The 20,667-nt window shown below is 43.8% G+C and overlaps 1 protein-coding gene across 8 annotated transcripts in view; it reads right to left on the reverse strand.

The window, feature by feature from the left end:
- Positions 1-20,667, reverse strand: part of MTA1 (metastasis associated 1) — a 188,292-nt gene that overhangs the window by 82,952 nt on the left and 84,673 nt on the right. For all 8 annotated transcript variants that reach the window (XM_054984519.1, XM_054984520.1, XM_054984524.1 and 5 more), the window contains 3 exons: positions 19,837-19,954; positions 8,871-8,973; positions 6,297-6,396 (listed from right to left, as the gene is read on the reverse strand). In XM_054984519.1, coding sequence (XP_054840494.1) covers positions 6,297-6,396; positions 8,871-8,973; positions 19,837-19,954 — 321 coding nt within the window. The remainder of the gene's footprint in view (positions 1-6,296; positions 6,397-8,870; positions 8,974-19,836; positions 19,955-20,667) is intronic.

The following is a 20,667-nucleotide window of genomic DNA, read 5'->3' on the forward strand; positions in this document are numbered from 1 at the left end:
GGGGCATTTAACCCCCCCCAATCAAGCAGCTGATCCCTGACAAGCAGCTGATCCAAGCTGGAGGGGGGTGAAATGCCCCTTTCTGTGCTGCTTTGCAGCAGCACGGAAAGGGGTATTTAAAACCCATGAACCACGAACCACAAACTGGTTTGCGAAGTGGGGCAAGTTTGTGAAAGTTCGTGGTTTTGTAAAACTGGACGAAGCATGAACCACACAGTTCGTTTTTTTCCCAGTTCATGCTCACCTTTACTTCCACGTGAGGTGGATCAGGGCTTCTTGGGATGGACTGAAGGGAGGCTTACTGCCAGTGGAAGTATTGCTCCCCCCCCCCCAATTTAATACAAGAAATTAAATTTACCCGAACAACATCATTCAAGCGTACGGGGATATAAACTCCTAGATATCTCATCTTATTAGTAACCCATTTGAATGTAAATCATGTTTGTAACCTAGCTACTGAACTAAGGGTTAGATTAATGGGGAACAACTCTGATTTCGATTGATTAATTGTTAAACCTGAGATCGAACTGAACAAGTGCAGCGTTTGCAAAATTGATTCTAATGAGTCAACTGGTAGAGAGGTAAAGATTAAAATATCGTCAGCATAAAGTGAAACCTTATGTTCTTTATCCCCCACCTTAATACCATGGATCAGAGGATTTTGCCTTAGGGCTTCTGCCAACGGTTCCACAGCAAGAGCAAAAAGGAGGGGGGAAAGCGGACAGCCCTGTCGGGTACCTCTGTTTATATTAAATGAACCAGATTTCAGATTGTTTGCCTTGACGTGAGCTTAAGTGGACGAATAAAGAGCTTCCAGAGTACAGAGAAACCTTGGGTCAAAACCCATGTGATGAAGAAGGGAAAGAATATATGACTTTTCTATAGAATCAAAGGCTTTGGCCATATTGAGACTCAGTACAACTGCCTCTAACTGTTGAGTGTTACAAAAATTTATGATATTCATCCTCCTCCTCACATTATCTGTTAGATTTCTATTGGGTATAAAACCCATTTGATCTGGTTTAATTAGCTTCTCGACAATTTTCTTTAGACGATTGGCCAGTACAGAGGTAAAGATTTTATAATCTGTATTTAACAGTGCTATTGGACCGTATGATGCTGAATCTGAGGCATCTTTACCCTCCTTTGCAATAGGAAAAATAGACATTGTTCTCCATGAGGGAGGAACATCCCCATTCTGAAGGATCTCATTACATGCATTGGTTAAAGGGACTAGTAAACAGGCAGAAAATGCTTTATAAAATTCCGCTCTGAAACCGTCAGTCCCAGGGGCTGAATTGACCTTCAGAGTTTTAATAGAATCTAAAATTTCCTGTGGGGTTATGGGATTATCCATAAGGCTTCTATCCGAGTCAGATAAGGTGGAGAAGAAAGTATTAGAGGGGAAAAAATCCTCAATTTCTTGTTCCTTGGGCCTCGAAGATGAGTATAATTTTGAGTAGTACTCTGCAAAGATATTCACTATCTCCCTGGAAGAATGTTTTTTTTACTTTCTTAGATTCTGAATCTAAGCCTGAATATGACGGTATTTCGTCTCCTTCTTGGCTCTCCAGGCCAGTAGCTTTAATGACTTTGGAGAGCGGGTCCAGTATTTCTGTTTTGTAAAAATGAGTTGTTTTTGAACCCATTGTGAATCAAAAATATCAAGCAATCTGCGTTCAGCTAACAATTTTTGATAAGTTTCCCCCCCCCCTTTTAGTTTGTGTTCCTGTTCTAACCTAGTTATGTTAGCAATCATTTGTTCTCTAGTTTTTGTTCTTTGTTTTTTTAAGTGGGATGCCATTGATATCAGCCTTTTGTCATTTATACGCCCTTTTAAAAATAAATAACGCCCCCTATGATCCACCTCCTCAGCCTCAATAACAAATGGAATATTCTTTGATAATAAAATAGCCACTCCCCTTGACTTTGAAGAGCCAGGGGCTGTCCTTTGAATATGGTAAGAGTGGGAGTTAAGGCGAGGTTTTAGTACTTTCAAGTATGTCTCTTGCACAAAGACTATATCAGATTTTTTTCTTTTCAATAAAGGAATCTGAATTTTTTAACCTTACTATTCAACCTTCGAATGTTAACCGAAGTTATGCATAGTAAGGGTGCTATCCTAACCGAGGAGGGTGCCTGAGTGGGCAAAGTTACTTCTTGTGGTTTCTTTTCAGGCCTCTTTACATTTTGAGGTACTACCTTTAATTGTCAATCTGCTTTCTCAATTGTCTCTAATCTCCCTACTGAGTCCACAAAAACACACCCATTGTTAAATGATCCCACTTGAGCTGGAGCTGAGGAATTAACAGAAGAGTTAAACATTGGAGCTTGTACTGAGGGTCCAGGTGATCCCAGTTCGAAATCTTCAAGATAGTGATTAAATGTCTCTTGCTGGGGTTCCTTTACTTCGCTAAGGTGTTGTGCGGAGTTAAATTCTTTTGGTGGAGAGAGTTTATTGTCCTCTAAAGCAACTTCACCGATCTTGAATAAAGTTAAAGATGGAGCCTCTGAAGCAAGTGGAACTGATGCCATGTTGATGTCAACTTCTGTGTTTAGCTGAGTTGGCTGGGTCTGACATACATGTCCAAGACTACTGTCATTAATTCCCTGAGATCTGGAATTCTGATGCTCCAGACAATTAGTAATTTCTTCCTGGTTTTTATTGTTGGATTCTTGAAGGCTTGTGGATGTTGTGTGGAGATCTGCTTCCATTGATAGAATCTGCACTTCGGTGTTAATTGAAGGAGCTCTTAACAAAGGGTTTTCGATTGGGGCCATCATCATTGTTGTCGGTGAGACACAGTCTGGGCAAGTCTTAGCCTCCTGGTATGATTTCTTTAAGTTTGAAAGCTTTAACCTTAGCAGATCTAGTCTTTCCAATATTGCTGATTGTTCTGTTTCTGGGAGCACCGGAAAGGAGCTAGCTAGATTTTCTTCAATTGAATTTTCCAGATGTTGATTTTTGGCTCCATCTTGTGCCTCCTGGAGGGCTTTATGGATGTCTGCTTTGACTAGGACTCCTTTTTTACAGGTAGTTGTAATGACCCTTGGAAGAAGATCTTCAATTTTTGCTTGAACTTTGGCTGTTCAAGAGCAGCTCCCTGGGAGCAAGATGCCCAGGGAGAAAGTTGCAGCTGCCCGCCCCCAAAGATTGTTGAGAGCAGGCTTGTGACTGGAGGAACGATTTGCAAAAGCTGCTGCTGCAGCTGGCTTTCTCTGGCTCTTCAGGCAGCGATTCTAATAGAGAGGGGAAGGACACTGGGACTTCAGTTCCCAGGAAAACTTGCAAAAATGATCAAGTGTTCTACCCATGAAAAAGTCACTTGTAGGACCTGAAGGTGGTAGGTAGTAAAGATGGCGACGAGATGAAAGCCTCTGCCATGGCTCTCCACAAGTATCTGTGTTTTATCTTTTTTATTTTATTTAATTGCTTTATCTACCCTCAATTCTTGAAGAGGAACTTTGCCTCCACGAACCTTAGCCTCTCCTTCAATTAAGAACTACAAAAACAGCTGTTATCTGCTAAATAAGCTACGAGGTTTTACCTTGAATTATTCCAGCTGCGTCAAGCCAGGGGAACCGAGTTGCAGCCGTGGGTAGTTAATAATTAGAGTCAAGTTCAACACTCCCACAGTCTATCCACTGAATACGATATCTGAGAGCTGGAAAGACGCACGTTTTAGCTGTAAAGATACAGCAAACAAACTCTAGCGTCAACTCTTTGACTATAAAGCACTTCAAGGATGGGTCTCAGTAAGAGAGCACAAGACTCTGAGGGTCAAGCTGTTCTCCCTGTTTGCAAACAGAAAAGAACAGAGAACTATTTTTCTCTAAAGGAGCTTGAAACAATTAGCATTCCAACCACCGATCGTTATGCTCCCCGAGCAGATAATGCTAACTGGGAGGAAAATCTCACTGCGGAACTCGGCAACTCCCTTCTAAATACTTCTGTAGAAGAAAGAGGCAGTGAGGAAACTAGTAGTAAAATGGGAGATAATCATGCTTTGAAAGAACTCTCTCTGTTGACAGCTAAAACGGTAGACCTGGGAGAAACAGACAGAGCAGATGCAGACCCAAAGCAGTCAAAAGACAATAAGGGGCGATACAATTTGACCCTGCAACCACATAAACTCTGTCTCACAATCTGCCAAGATAGGGGAAGGATGCCTAAGTGGAGTACTAAAAACCAAGCTACTATTCATTTAAGATCTCTACTCCCAGAGAGCTGCAGGCAAATAGATCTACGCTCAGTTGAAAGACTAAACAGCCTGAATCAAGCACAGAGAATAATGTTGATTTTCAACACTTCAAAAATACCTTCTCTGATGCTTCGCCAAAATGGCTTTCTTAAATCCAGAGGGATTTTCCCATTAAGGGTCTTTGAGAACTCCATAGTATCTCCCCTGCTCCCCAAGCTGCTAACAGTGGAAGTATTGTTGAGCATGTATTCACAGAATGAACGAAAAGTATTTACCATAGAAATATTATAGGATGTTCTGGAAGGTATCAATAACTGATAGCAATAAGGTGGCATTTGCTCACTGATTAGATGTTCATTTGTGGTCAAAGCTAGAAGGAAGTTTATACCTCAGAAGACTATAAAAGGCTAATTACACCCTAGGAGGGTATTCTTCTTTTCTCTGTACTTGTTATGCTCTGCATCTCTGTCTAAACTCCAATTGCCTCTCTCCCTGCTGAGGGGATTAAACATTGCCACCACACTATGTCAACTTGACCATTCTGGGCAGACAACAACTGGCCAACTCAATATTTGATGTTTTTTTCTTGCAAACTGGCAAGTTTATTTATTTTACTCGTAGATCAGACAGAATCATCATTGCAGCATAGTATACATTTTAACGGGGGTTTGCTATTGACGCGTCGAGGAGTTAAGCAACACAGGCATGCCTAGACTAGCCTTGATGCCACAAATCTTCACTTATGCACAGCAGAAGAGTTGGTAATTGTTATATCATTCCCAAAAAATAAATAGATAACAGCATTTAGCAGCTGTGTCCAGTTTTTCCCAAATGTGTTTTCTTTCCGCAAGGTCAAAATGTCTCCTGGAGTCCACCCAAGTTCGTGAGCATGGAACAGAAACTTCAAAAACAGAACTGTTAAAAATAGCTTGTGCATTTAATGAAAAAAATATTTACTTTCATTTGTAAGCATTTCAAAGTGAACTTCCACTAAAAGGGAAGAATCATCACTGGTATATTGGAACTATTTTTTATTGCCACAGGAAGAAATCTCCACTTTTCATACTAATATATCTACTTCAGAGGTCTCAAAGTATCTCAGGCACAATTACCAGTATAAAAATGCATTTAAGCAAGTAAGGAATGAGCAGGCAGGACATTCTTATCATAGGTTTAAGCCATCCCCAAATACACAAATGTCAATTGACTCCAAATACACAGCTTCTCAATTACGCACACATACATACATATGAATACACACACCATCCGTGTAAAACACTGCAAGAGTAATTATGCTTTAAAATCTGAGATATAAAGATATTCACAGTTCCTAAACCATGTACCATTCTGACACTTTGCTTTCTCTCTGAACCACACACAGCAGAAGTAATGCATTTCACTGAATATCAAAGATATTCAGAATACCAGCTTTAATTCAAGGTTCTCGTTATCATTCACAAAGCTCTTCATAGCCTGACCCTACATACCTGAAGAATCACCTCTCCTTCTCACCCCACCACAAGAGCTTCACTCATCTGAGCAAAGCCCTTCGGAAGGTGCCACCCTGTTAATGGATAAAACACCCCGGTGCCCATTCATGAACATTCTCTGGGGTCCCCCAGCCCCTTGGGGAATGTTTTGCTTGAGGAGGTCAGAGAAGCTCCCACACTTGAACTATTTCACAGAATATGCAAAACAGGAATGTTCAGGAGAGCAATTTTATAAAGGGAGCTTCAGTAGAACAGCTCATGAAGTAACTTTTATAAAGCAACAGAATTATAGTCTATTGCAATACTTGCTGTATTGATCACTTTGCTTTTCCTGCATTGTCTTCCACTTTTGCAACCCACTTTCTTCTTTACAGTATGTTATGCTTTAGATAGTTTTTTGGTGGGTTGGTTTGCAGTGTTTCCTAGTTCTATAATCCGCGTCCTACTGCACTGTTTATGTCTTACAATGTCTGATCAAATTGCGTTTTATATTTTACAATCTGCGTCCAGTTGCAACAAAAAAGGCAGGCTATAAATGAAGTAAGTAAGTAAGTAAGTAAGTAAGTAAGTAAGTAAGTAAGTAAGTAAGTAAGTAAATTCTTACCAGAGTGATATCCCTAGAAGCTGCTGCGGCACTCATGTGTAAACTTGGCTGCCGAACAGAACTACTGCAGTCTAGAGCTCGAGCAAATGTACCAACAGATCTAAAAAGAAAGCACCATTAATTTTCCATGCAAGAGTAAACCATGAAGATGACATCTGCAAAGAAAACATGTGTTTAGCAAAAACAAGATGGCCATTCATGCCCCTCCAAGAGTTTTATTTTAAGGCAGAGAGGTAAGAGGATTCCTTCCTCCCCCTAGAACATAATCATTGGAATATAAACTAGGTCTGTCTTAAACATTGTCCTACGGTTGTGAAAATTGCACAGTTCCCTATTTACTGAAAACCTGTTCGCTTCAAAAGCATTCTGACCTGTCATGCTTCTTTCTGCTGCACTCATTCTCTACCCCTGCCACATATTCTGAAGGTGGAGTTTGGCCAGCTCAGCATCTCGGGGGCCTCCACGTGCCCCCAACTGCTTATCTAAGCAACTGACATTTTGACTCTATCGACTAGACCATGTGTGTTCCGTGTATGGTCCCGGAGCATCAGACTACCAGTTGTACAGCACTCAGCTTTAGCAGTCTCACACGCTTAGACTTCCATCAAATTCAGCTTCCCTGAGCTGTTGTCTCCACCAAAGTAGAGGCTAGCATATATGGGGAAACTGAGGGACTAAAGAGCGATCCAGGCCCCTCCCTTTGTTCGCCCACTTGAGACTGATCTGCCGCTTGACCTGAGGTGTGACCTAAATGTGGAAGAGAAGCGATCTGCAAGGGCATCGTGTGGCGACCTGCCTATGCAATTACCTCCTGTTACAAAACCAGCATTTCCAAAATTTGTGCCAAGGTCATCAGTGCTTTGTGCTGCTTCCAAAGGACTGTTTTGTGAGCTGCTGAGTCTTCAGACTTCTCTTCTGGAATAGAGAGATCTCATATTTTGGGGGGTCTGCCTTGATTCACACATGCTGAATATAACTGCTTGTTGTTACACCTTTTCCCGCCTGATCACAGACCTGCAATCCTGCAAGGTTGTGACGGTATCTACACCTTTAGCTTCATATATCCAGCTATTAACCATTTCAAGGATTTCTCTGCTGTCCACATTTTTTATGGGAACAATTAAAAAATCAAGTAAATCTCAAATCCAGGCTGATTTGCCAGCACTGATCCTCTCGTCTCTGCTTCCAAAAAGTCATGAGTGGCAGAAGAGGCAAAACGCTGTTTTCTGGATACTGGATTTTTCTAGATTTTGTGGTCCTCTGTCTGGCTTTGTGGGTTGCCAATCTTTTTGAAGGTCCTAGATCCTACAGAATGTATGTTGTTCTAAATGCACAATGAGTGAGTCTGGGTGGTCCCCTGGCCCTCTTCTTGGTAAAGCTTTCTTTCTCGTCCTCTGTTTTGGCTAGTATGGTGGCCCAAAGTGGCTTACATCGCTCTCTTCTCTTCCATTTTATCATCACAATAAGGTTAATCAGGCTCAGAGCCTGTGACTGTCCCAAGGTCACTCAGCAGGCTTCCGTAGCAGAGTGAAGATTCAAACCCGGGTTTCCCAGATCCTAGTCTGACACTCTAACCCCTGCGCCAGGCCGGCATCGCATCCCGAATGCCTCAGAATAATTTGCAGTCCCAACAGGATGACAGCAATAAAATATGTCATCACTCGATTGCTTTGGCAACGTGATGTTCATGATAAGACGCCTAAGCTCTCCTTGAAGAGGCCAATCGACTGGCACCAATCAAAGACAAGCCTCCACAAGCCATGGAGACAATGAGGACAGACATCCTCATGGAACACATTCTCCAAAATAGGGCTGGATTTGCAAACCTGCAAACAAAAAAAATCTTATCATGCAAATAAATGGGAGTAGAGAAGAATAGTGATTAAATGTCCTGTAACGGGGGTTTCCACTAAAAATGTTTGTTTTCAGTCTAGCAAACTAAAATGGGAAGATATGGTTCCTTTAACAAAACACTGTTTGCAATGCCAATTGTAGCAGATTATGCTTACATGGATTCCTAGAGGCGATTATTGAAAATATATCCATATATATATATACACTATGAGTCATGTTTTTGAAATTAATTTCAATTCAGGAAAACTTTGGGGTGCTGCAGGAGAGGTTAGTAGCAAATGTGGAGTACCAGAAAAACATGTCTGACTAGCAAGTAAAGCCATTACTATGGAACTACCTATAATTATATTGACTGAAAGATGTTACATAAACATCTAAACTACCTGAAAGGTGGCGAGCGGTAGAATATCTAGATGTGCCATACTGAAGGCCTTTCTGTGCTCATAATTCATTATATCAGTAACGGTCAGGGGAGATGGAAGTAAATGCCTATAAAGTAGGTTTGTTCTCATCAGTTTGAACACTCTGGCCTAACAATCTTTGCTTTACTAAAAGTTGGTCTGCTTAGAGGCCAAGGCATTCTTCTGAAAAACCAAGGCTAGCAAGGGAAACAGGCAAAAGAGCTTCTTCTCTGAGAGAGAGAAAATATTTGACTGATAGAATAGGGGACAAAAAAGAAAATGAGCAGCTAGAGATGAACTTTCAGGTCTTTTCCCTTACCGTGCTACTACAAGGAACTGGTCTATTTGTTTGTCTTTTAGTGGATTAAATGCTCCCCAAACTTTTGTTTCAAGTTTTGACTGGTCTCTGCCATCATCCTCACCTAGAAAATGAATCAAATCAAAAACGCTTCAGTAAAATATCTGGCAAAAAGTCAACATGTTGATCTGAAGATCTCTCAACATTGCTTAGAAAATACTTCAAATCCTGCATTCATAATTGCAACGATCCACTCTTTTGCTTCTGTGGTAGAACCCACCTCCTACCTTGTACCAAAAATACCTTGTACCAAGAAGTTCATATCCATCCTGCTGTAATACAAGTTCCCCCCACGTATCAGTTCCCTCCTCTCAAAAGAAACCATTTAATCCATATCAAACATAATTGGACCCCAGATCAGAAAGTGCTTATCAGTAAATAAAAGAGTCACCACTTATCACTGGATAGCTATCACTTAAGCTAAACATATCTGGAGGCACATATTTATTTTATTTATTGTCTGTACTTATCTGTACTTATAGTCTACCTTTCTCACGGAGACTCAAGTTGAATACAGTGTATAGCATTAACAATCCACACAAAGAGACATCTAATACCATAGCAGATGGATCTTTATTTTTTGCCACATGAGAGCTAAACTACATGAGATGAATTACACAAGGACACTGAAGTGAGGGGAGACACAATGTTAGCCAGGAAGCATAGTTTAAATTTCACCTCTCTCTACAGAGTCTGCAAAGATCCTCCTCAGAGGGTTTGTTAATTTCCTCTTTGCCTCCTGGAAGGCTCTGTCAATTTTACCTCCCCTTCCAGGAAGCGAAGAGAAAATCAACAAAAAATTGAGATTTCATGGTATTTCAGAAACAATGGGGGCCCAAGATCTTAAGAGCGAATTTTGAAAATTGATTCAAAATTATGTGAAAGTTCAAGATTTTCCAGAAATTGAACAAATCTTCAGGATCAACTCCAAATATGCAATTTGACATAAGCTCTCAAGAGACATATTAGTTACCTTCTCACACAAGAAAAAAAAGGGCACTATTCTTCAACAACACAGGAAAGAACTGCTAAAATTAGAAGAAAAAGAAATACAAATATTTCAAGATTTACCACCAAAAACAATTAAAAAAACGAAAAGAATTTGTGATCATGACAAAAGTTTTGCAACAGAAAGAAATAAGATACTGTTGTAAAATCCCTGATGGATTGGAAACATTTTTGAGTCAAGGGAAAAAACCCAGTAACATCAGTTACAGAAACGGAGGCTTTGTTACAAGATTTAGAATCAGACATTACTGATCAATCATCGAGCTCGGACAACGCCAATTCTCCAACTAGTGAGAAAGAAGGAGCAATAAGCAAACGGAAGCAAAAAAAGAAAAAGGAAGAAAAATGAACGGATTTAGGATAATCTCAGTCAATGTGAATGGACTAAATTCTCCCTCTAAAAGATCAAAAAGTTTTAATCAATTGAAGAAACTAAAAGCAGATATTATATGTACTCAAGAAATCCATATTAAAAGGACCAAGAACGCTTACTAAATTGGAAAAAATTGGGGCAAGGTCTATATATTGTCATTGCAACTGAGGACAAAAGGTGTGGCTATGTACGTTAATAATCAAAGCATGGAAATTCTTCAAGAACTGAAAGATGAGGAGGGAACACAAAGATGGAGGTCCTGTACTTGAGCCATGGGTGTTAGGTTCAGGACACCGGCTCCCGGCCTTTGATGGGGCACCGCTGGTGCCAGTTCCAAGGGTTAGGAGCCTGGGGGTGATCCTGGATACATTCCTGAAAATGGAAGCACAGGTCGCAGTAGTTGTCAGGTCCTCTTTTTTCCATCTGCACCAGACCAGGCAACTTGTCCCATAACCGTCAACCCGTGACTTAACTACAGTGATCCAAGCAACGGTCATCTCTAGATTAGATTACTGCAACTCCCTCTACGCGGGGCTACCTTTGAGCCTGATCCGGAGATTACAGCTAGTACAAAATACAGCAGCGCACGTTATGAGAGTGCCAAATGGGGCACATCTAACACTGATATTACGCAAGCTGCATTGGTTGCCTGTGGAGTACCAGATCTCATTCAAGGTTTTGATACTGACCTATAAGGTCCTATGTAGACTGGGACCAGTGTATTTGTGGGACCGTCTCTCCCCATATATTCCCCGGAGAACACTCTGATCAGGGGATAAACAGCTGTTGGTGGTCCCTGCCCCCAAGGAGCCCCGCTTAGCCTCAACCAGAGCCAGGGTCTTCTCAGTCCTGGCTCCCACCTGGTGGAACGCTCTGTCTACTGAGACCAGGGCCCAGTAGGACCTACTATCTTTTTGCCGGGCCTGTAAGACAGAGCTGTTCCTCCAGGCACATGGGTGAGGTCTGGACCTCTACCAGCCTGAAACAACGGGTGTATAAAATCTAACCCTTCCTGCGAAGGCTGTCCACTATCCTGTTTTAGTTTGTAAGGCTGACTGCATAATTAGAAATATGTTTTTATTTTAATGATGTTTTTAAATGTTTTATGGAAATGGAATTTTATTGTATTTTAAAAGGGTTGTGATCTGCCCTGATCCTGCTCTCAGGGAGGGTGGAATAGAAATGTGAAATAAATAAATATAAATCTTCATCCAATCCTAGAAGCCACCCCCAAGTAACTTGGGTGTGTAGGACTGCCCTACTACTGGACCACCGAGAAAGGAAGCTTCACAGTAAGTGAGTACAAATCTTCCATTTTCCAGTGGTCCTAGAAGCAGTGGTGCAGTCCATACTTTTGGGACATACAAGAGCAGTGTGCCCCAGGGTGGGTAGTCCGGCTTCCAGGCCTACATGGTGTGTTGTAGTACCCTCTTGCTGAAGGTCCCCTCCTGCTGGGGAGGACAACTTATCTATCCTGTATTTCTTGATGAGAGAATATACTGATTTCCATGTGGCCACCTTATCGAGAATTTCTAATGACTAAAGGATTTATAGGCTGCCTATGTCACTGCTTCCCTTAGTGAGTGTGCCCTGACATTAAGGGGCATCTCCAGACCTCGGACTTGACATGCCAGCATTATGTACCCTCTGCTTTACCCACTTAGCCAAGAAAAGGACACTCTCTGTCCCGAGGACCTCCTGAAAACACACAACCAGTGTCCCAGACTGAAAAACTGTTTAGTCCTACCCATGTGGAATTACACTTCTCTATGTATATCAAAATAGTGAGATTCTTTCCCCCCCCCCGTGCTTTAGATTAAGTTGGAAGGAGGGAAGTACCATCTTTTCTGTCCTATGAAAACATAGAGTTCACCTTCTGAAGGAAGCTGGTTCCGTTCATACTTTGCTCTACCATCTTGAAGGAAAGGGCATGGATCTCGATCTACTGCTTGTGCCTGCTATTCTGACACTTATCTAGCTGATTTTATTCCCATCTGAAAGATGGCTTTAAAGGTCAATTCCTTCAGGGGACATGAGGACATAGATTCAAAGCATCTTTTGGATAATGATTTCATGTGGGAAAATGCTCCATGGCGGTTCGTTGGATGAACTGGTGGAGGATTGGCAAAGCCAGCTCTCCAAAGCCATCGATGAAATCACACCCCATCGTCCTCTTTGCCCCTGCAGTCGCCAAGCTCCCTGGTATACAGAGGAGCTTTGGCAGAGGAAGCGGGAGCTAAGACAACTTGAGCGCGTGTGGCAGCGATCTCGGGACGAAGAGGCAAGAACATCTTATAGGTCGCTTATGAAATCCTATTAGGTGGCAGTGAAAGCTGTGAAGAAGGAATTTTACTCCGCTTCCATTGCATCAGCTAGCTCACGGCCAGTTAAATTGTTTAATGTGGTACGTTCATTGGTCTCCTTATCGGGTGGAGACCCATCAAAATTTGAATTCGGCCATTAGCTGTGAGGCTTTTGCAAGCTTTTTTGCTGATAAAGTCCTGTCTCTCCACCACGATCTGCTGGCCACAGTTGACATGGTATGTGAACTAGAGGCCCCTTGGCCATCTTTGGGGTCGGTATTTGATCCTCTCCAGGGAAGAAGTGGACAGGATCTTGCAGATGGTGAGGCCTACTACTTGCCTCCTGGACCCGTGTCCATCGTGGCTGGTGAAAGCCAGTGTTGGTGGACTATGGGATTCCTTGGAGGCTATTGTCAACACATCCTTGGGCTCCGAGGTTTTTCCCGGGGCACTAAAGGAGGCTGTGGTGAGACCCCTGTTATAGAAACCATCACTGGATCCTGCCGACCCGCTCAGTTACCACCCAGTCTCGAACCTCCCGTTTCTGGGTAAGGTGATTGAGCAGGCAGCGGAGAAACAGCTGCAGTTTCCTGAAGGAGACCTCGGCCCTGGATCCCTTCCAGTTCAGCTTCTGCCCGGGCCATGGGACCGAGACAGTACTAGTCGCCCTCACGGATGATCTTCGCAGACACCTGGATCGAGATGGAAGAGCACTGCTGATTTTACTAGATCTTTCAGCAGCGTTCGATACTGTCAGTTATGATCTTCTGACCCACTGCCTCACCAACATGGGAATTCAAGGGATGGTATTACAGTGGCTTATCTCCTTTCTCCACGGTCCGGGACAGAGGGTGGTGCTAGGGGAGAAGTTGTCATCCCACTATCCACTAGTGTGTGGTGTGCTGCAGGGGGCAATACTCTCCCCGTTATTGTTCAACATCTATATGCGCCCACTCGCCCAACTGGTGCCAAGTTTCGGGCTTGAGTGTCATCAGTATGCTGATGAAACCCAGCTATACTTGTTGATGGACGGAGGGACAGGATCATCCCAGGTTGTCCTGGAGCATGCTTTTGAAGCCGTGGCTGGATGGTTGAAGCAGAGTTGACTGAAGTTAAACCCCTCAAAGACAGAGATCCTGTACTTGAGTGACGGGAGTGTGGATTTGGGGCCCAGGCTTCATACACTCGATGGGGCGGTGCTTACACCGGCTCTGAGAGTTAGGAGCCTGGGGGTGATCCTGGATGCCTCCTTGAAAATGGAGGCCCAGGTCATGGCGGTTGCCAGGTTCTTCCATCTCTGACAGACCAGACAACTCAACCTGGGACTTAACTACAGTGGTCCAGGCAATGGTCACCTCTAGGTTAGACTACTGTAATGTGCTCTACGCAGGGCTTCCCTTGAACTTGATCCAGCGGTTACAACTGGTCCAAATGTGGCAGCACGTGTCATTGCCGGAGTGCCTTCTAATGCACACGTTACACCAGATTCAAGGTTTTGGTATTAACCTATAAAGCCCTATGCAGACTGGGACCGGTGTATCTGTGGGACCACCTCTCCCTATATGAGCCCCAGAGGATGCTTTGATCCAGCGACAAACAGCTGTTAATGGTCCCTGGCCCCCGGGAGGCCCGCCTAGCATCGACCAGTGCCAGGGCTTTTGGTCCTGGCTCCAACCTGGTGGAACGCTCTGTCTAAAGAGACTAGAGCCTGACCGGGTTTGTTATCCTTTCACCAGGCCTGCAAGATGCAGCTGTTCCGCCAGGCATATGGTTGGCGCTGGTTGGGCCTCCCCACTGGCCAACTAGAGGAAAACATACCCCTGCCTACCTACTCAGCCTGTTAAATACTTTGGAGATGGTTGGGTGGTGGTTATTGGAGAAGTCTGCTGCTGTGTGTTTTATATATTTATGTGGTTTATTGGTTTTAAAGTTATATGTATTTTAAATTACCGATTGTAATCCGCCCTGAGCCTGTTGATGTGGGGAGGGCAGAATATAAATTGAATTAAATAAATAAATAAATGACAAATCCTTGGAGGATTTGACAATGAGATCCCCTTTTAGAATCTATTGCCATGAAGGTGATGTATAATGGAATGTCCCTTCCTAGAACCCCTAACTGTCAAGATGGTCACTACCTGTTGTCTAAGGGTGCTAGTGTCAAGACTTTTCTTCAACTCTTCTTGCAGGAAGGATAGTAATTCCCTAATTAGCCCTGAAAGGTTACATGTCTCTATCCATGCATTCTTCTGGGAAGTTGGCAGGAATTTTTATAGACTTTGTGGAACTCTAGGTAGCATAGGACCAATTATGCCTTTCACTTAGTCCAACCCTATTAGTTTGTGTTCGACGTCCATGCTGTGAGGTTTGTCAGAGCTGGTCGAGAGTGTGGTATTGTTCCCTGCATCAATGGGCCCTCCTTCAGTGGAGGTGCCAGGGATCCATGCTTGAAAGATTCTTCAGGTTTTGAGACCATGTCTTTCTGGACCTGGAGATTGTTATTAGTAACACTTCAGCACTTTACTGTGTGATCTTCTGAACAGTTCTGTGCAATACCTGTACTGTGAAAGGCATACAGGACATGTGAAGACAGTTTGCTGCTCACAGCCTCTATCTCTATGGTTTGAGTGTTTCTTCATCTTGTGCCTTGTTGAAAACTGTGGTAGACCAGTTGGGGAATCTCTCATCCATTCTGCTTGGCCCATCACTCTCTGGCTTAGCTAGTCCACCTGGGAGTTGTCCTCTGTATAAACATATGGTGACCTGTGGGAAGATCCTGAGATTCCATCAGACTTGTTGATCATTTCTCCTTCAGCCAGATGCCCTATGCCATTCTTCCTTGGATGTGGGATCCCCATCCCCAAAGATGTGTCCATGGTCATCACTGTTCTCTCTGGTTCCCTGAGTGAGACACCATCATGGGACTGAATGAGGTCCAGCCATGGATTGTTTTCCTGTTTGATGATCTCTGGCAATTCAATTACCTTGGACCTCTTGTGTTCTAACACCTCATGGTATGGCAACAGGCATCTCTGAAATGCACAGCTCTGGAACCTTGTCTCCTGGAAGACATCCTGATAGGATACTCTCATTCCCAGCCACTGAGCCAGGAGCATCACTACTGCCTTCTGTCTCCCTAAGACCTCTGATGTCATTACCGACTTTGTTGTCTTTCCTGTGACAGAAAAACTGTGTTTTGAGCAATGTCTGTCACTACCCCCAGGAGCAATATTTACTAGGTTGGGAGTAAAACTGGCCCTTCTTCGTTGACTACGAATCCTTGGTCCTGCAAACAGGCTGCAGTCAATTTTATCATTTCCACCCGCTGTAGTAGGGAGGGAACCATGATCAAAATGCCGTTTGGATACAGGAAAGGAGCCACTCTCCGCAACCTAGCCATGTTATCAGTGCTACTAGGATTCTGATGAACACCTTGGGTGGTGTTTTCAGGTCAAAAGGAAGGGCCTGATGTTGGAAGTGCCTTTGAGAGATCAATGGAAGCCAGACAATCTCCCTTCGGAATGGAAGTCATGACAAATTTTAGCCTTTCCATTCCGACTTTTCTTGTTCCTAGGTGTCTATTTTATTTGACCAAATTCTTTTGGATCTGGAGGAAAAGTTCCACTGATCACAGTATCCAGCACCCGCCTGTTTTTTATTATTGGCTGCCAAGGGTTTGCCAAGCATTGTAAGCGTTCTCCAGTCACCATTGTGCCTGATGCCTTGGTGTAGACATACTGAGTTGCCTTCTTTGGCCCCTTGGAATTCCAACTGGATTTTTTGAGGGAGAAGGTACTACCCTCCTCTCAATGTTTGGTCTGCTTTCCTTTATCCAGAGCTTCTCAAGACAGGTTGATGTCTTTGAAGGGAACCACGGCTCTTGTTGGCCACAGCATAGTATATTGCCGGGGCTATTTTCTTAGTTTTGCCCTTCAGCTCTTTAAAGGAGTTTTCAGTTCACTGCAGCCAGGTCTGAGACCCGAGAGAATGCAGCTCTAGGAAGGAGCGGAGCTGTTGCCCATGCTCTGAAGGATGTAGTGGAAGCTTCCAATTTTCTGCGCATAGCCAGTTCGAACAACCTGAGGCTGAAATCCTTAGGTAGTCCGTCCTTGTCAATGGGCAGCACAGGATTAGAGGGCAGGCTGGTTACCAGATCATCTACCACTGGCAGCTTGAGCCTCTTAGTAGCCCCTGGAATCAATGTATAAGACTTGGAAAAGAGGAAACAGAGTGGTTAGTTTTGCCAGAATTTCCCTCTTAGGTTTCTAAAGGTATGAAGGGCTACTGGACGGGAATCCCTGAGGGGGTTATTCCTGATTTTAGGGAGGTTTCTCTCCGACTCCGTTGTCCTTTGGTCCTTAAGGGAGAAAACTCCAGGACCCTCATCAGGGAGCCTTCTAGGATACAGCTCCTGAGGAAGACCTGTTTGTACTGGTGACTATGTATACTAGGGAATTTTCTCTTGACAGTTCCCCTTTCTTCTTGGCTGAGGGAGAAAACTGACAGCTCAGGGTCCTCGGGTTGGAGGCTTAACCAAGATCTGTGCTCTTAATGGCCCTTGCCTCTTCTTTAATCTGGGGGGGGGGGTACCCCTTCATCTTTCTGGAGTTGGACCCTCCACTGGGATGCCCCTCTTGCCCATCTGAGGGTCTAGCTGCTAGATTATTTGTTGGTGTGCCTTCAAGACTTCTTTGAATTCCTTCTTATTCCCATCCTGGGCCACGCCAGCGCATCTGTTAAATAATAACTATAGCCGGAACTATGTAAATTGGGAGCATTTAACTTCTTTTCCTTGGGTGGTGGAAAGTGCCATCCGGTCATAGTTGCCTCTGCAACAATGGTCTTTTTTGGAGGTCTCACATCCAATTGCTAACCAAGGCTAACCCTGCTGAGCTACTGAGATCTGATGAGATCTGGCTTTCCTGGACTAACCAGGTCAGGGGCTGTGATAAGGTCAGAATTATTATTATTCCCCCAGAACTGCTGGGTAATTGAGACTGGTTTACCCTAGGTCAGCTACTGTACTCAAGTAATCATGGGACTTGAACCAGCAGGGTGCTGATTCGTGGCCCAGTCACTTAACCACATTGTAGTAACTCACTTCAGGTGTCTTCGCCTGATGGATCCAGACCCTGGACTTTCTCCCCTTCACTAGTCTGTTGAGAGGCCCAGGAGTAGGCTGAGACCTGGGAGTTGGGCCAGTCTAGGCCACAGGCTTGCGCTCTCTGAGGCCTGGGAAGTGACTAGGCCTGCCTTTGCTGACGTTCTGCCATACAGGCCCTTGGGCCTTTTCTCTTTCAGTGGCCTGTTGAGAGGTTCAGGAGGGGGCTGAGGCCTGTGAGTCTGGCACCACTAGGATGCAGCTTTGCGCCCTCTGAGGCCTGGGAGGTGGCTGGAGACTGCCTTTACTGACATTCCTGCCAACAGAAACTTTCCCGCCAAAAGGAGAAACAAAAATGAAAGCACACCTCAAATGTCCCAGTCAAAAAGAAAGAGAAATAAAGAAGGGCTCCCTTTTATTCAGGCTGAGTTGGCTCTGAGGCTTCTGCTACTCTTTTCTCCTTCCTCCTTCTTTTCACGCCCCCCCCCCCCAAGCTGGATCAGTCTTACTGCAGTTCAGTTGGGCATATCGAGATTGGAGCAGCTTCTCTGCTGCTGCTGGAGGCTGCTCCTCCCAAGCCTGAGGGAGTTCCCAATAGTATCGGTCTCCATGGCAGGCTACTGCAGACTCAAACACTGCACCCTCTGCCTGTCTGAGGGGGGTTCCTCCCAGCCCAAAGGTGGGGAACCTCGGTGGAGTTTTGCGGTTGTGGCCATAGAACCTAGGAGAACCTAGGGACCTCCGGCTCTAATGCTCACTGTTGCTACAAGTGAAACGGGTGGGGTAGGGCCTTTCCCATCCTGTGCGAGCTCCACACTGCCTGTGGCTTCGTCTCCCTGAGTACTGGGATTACAGGTGCGTGCCACCACACCCAGCTCATCTCTGGTTGTTTCTTCTTCACTGGGATTGCTGCGCTCTGCAAAGCGTTGCTGAAGACATTCTGCTTGGATGGCAGGGTCAGAAAGACTGGCAATTCCAGGGACAAGTCCCTTCTCTTTGGGATTAAAATCAACTGACTGACCCTACCTTTGGAGAAGAAGAGCTATATCTCAAAAGTAAGGACTGCCTCACTCCTAGGACCACCGGAGAATGCCTAGGAATAACAAACAGTATGGGCAAGACTACAGAGACAAAGATATAATTAGGCAAATAAAAATGTGTGTTAGGAAGTTGGACATTAGTAGTACGTCTGTTAGGGCACGGAGGGTATGTTCAACTCTTTACTTAGATATTGTCCTCCCAATGCAACTGCAGAAGTATCTTTATCATCTGACAGTACCAATGCTCAGAAGAGCTTTTACACTGGCAAGAATGAATGCCCTTCCCTCAGCAGGTTTGGAGGGTAGATGCAAGAAAGTACCATATGCTAACAGAACGTGCAGATGCCCATATGATAAAAACTGAAACCACTGAACACATGATTATAGAGTGTCCCTTATTTAATGAGCTGAGGGCTAGGTGAACCATCCCTCTACTTAAAAATATGGGACTACCTAATATGAGAGCCCAGATGGCATGGGTTCTATCGGATACAAATGATTATACTACTCTTTCTGCGGCAAAATATATAGGGGCAATAATTAAACATCAGAGACATGATATCAAGTAAGGTTCTTCCCATTATAATTTCTGCTTTAGGCAATAGCCATATGAGCAGCGCTAGACAGACAGACAGACAGACGTCCCTGTTGGGAAGAAAGGTGAGGTAAAAATGAAATGAATAAATAAAATTCCATCCCAAGAAAAGTGAGTTTGTTTGATATTTAGAAAGTGTTTAAAGATCCTTTTATATTTCCCATGGCCTGCATTTTACCCATTTAATTGAGTGTAAAGTGGGATTTGAATTTGCCATATTTCTTGCACTGATATTGTTTTTAAAAATGTTGGAAGTGATACTAGTTTTCTTAGCAGTATAGAACTTTTCAATAGATCAATGAGGCCTTGTTATTGAAATCATGAAAGTGTGGATAACGCTTATTTAGGATGACCTCTTTACAGGTGTTGTAGAATTTTTACTGGAACTACACAGGCGGTTCACAAGAGGCAGGCGCTCAAGGTGAACTGGCCAACACTCCCATGAGCCATTTCCCTAGAATAATATGATTTTGTATGGATTTATGCAGAAGTGAGACATGAAATTACCTTCTTTCAGTAAATCTATTATGTCAGCCTGGTACTTATTCCCAATTCTGATCTCTCCTTTATCAGCCAGAAGAGTCTTCTGTTGGGGATCATATACTAGTGAATAAAAGAAGAAGTCCTAAAAATAAAAAGCACAGCAACATCATTAGCATTCCTGACAGCCCAGATCCTGTATTCTATAAATCTTGTTGCAGAAAGTACATTGTGCCATTAGTAACCACCCACCCAAAGACCCTTATCCTGCCATCCCAGGACGCTACATGATATCCCTGAATTCAGTATTAAAGTAGTAATTACCTTAATTGCCTTCCGCATGTAAGGCAAGGGATGTATCTGGCTACCTGAAGTGAAATGTGATTGAATGTGTACTCTTCATCCAAAGCTGATGTGCTTTAATCCCCTACATGCAAACACTGGCCTACTGTATACCGGGGGGGGGGGGGGGGTTGGGATCCCCACACGGACTTTCTGCGGATGGAAGGGTATGAAAGCAGGCTATCACACTTTATAATTCAGTTTACTCGGCTTTATTCAAAGTGTTACATGGAAGAATAAGACAGCACAGTGTTCCTCATGAGCACTATATAAGTACAAGCGCTCTGTAGTACACGTACTAGGTTATACAGCGCCATGATTTAGAGTACATGAGTCAGTCCCGAGATGCATTACACAGTGAAGTCTCCCAGGAAACAATCAATTCAAAGAACAAGAATTCACACACAGTAAGAAAGAAGAATTTCCTTAAGCAAGAATGATGAGTAATACGTTCTGCTGACCAGCATCTTTCCATAGTAACTTGAGGGAACAGTGGAAGAGTACTCAAAGCTCCAA

The sequence above is a fragment of the Eublepharis macularius genome, chromosome 7 (genome assembly GCF_028583425.1).
Source record: "Eublepharis macularius isolate TG4126 chromosome 7, MPM_Emac_v1.0, whole genome shotgun sequence".
Lineage (NCBI taxonomy): Eukaryota > Metazoa > Chordata > Lepidosauria > Squamata > Eublepharidae > Eublepharis > Eublepharis macularius.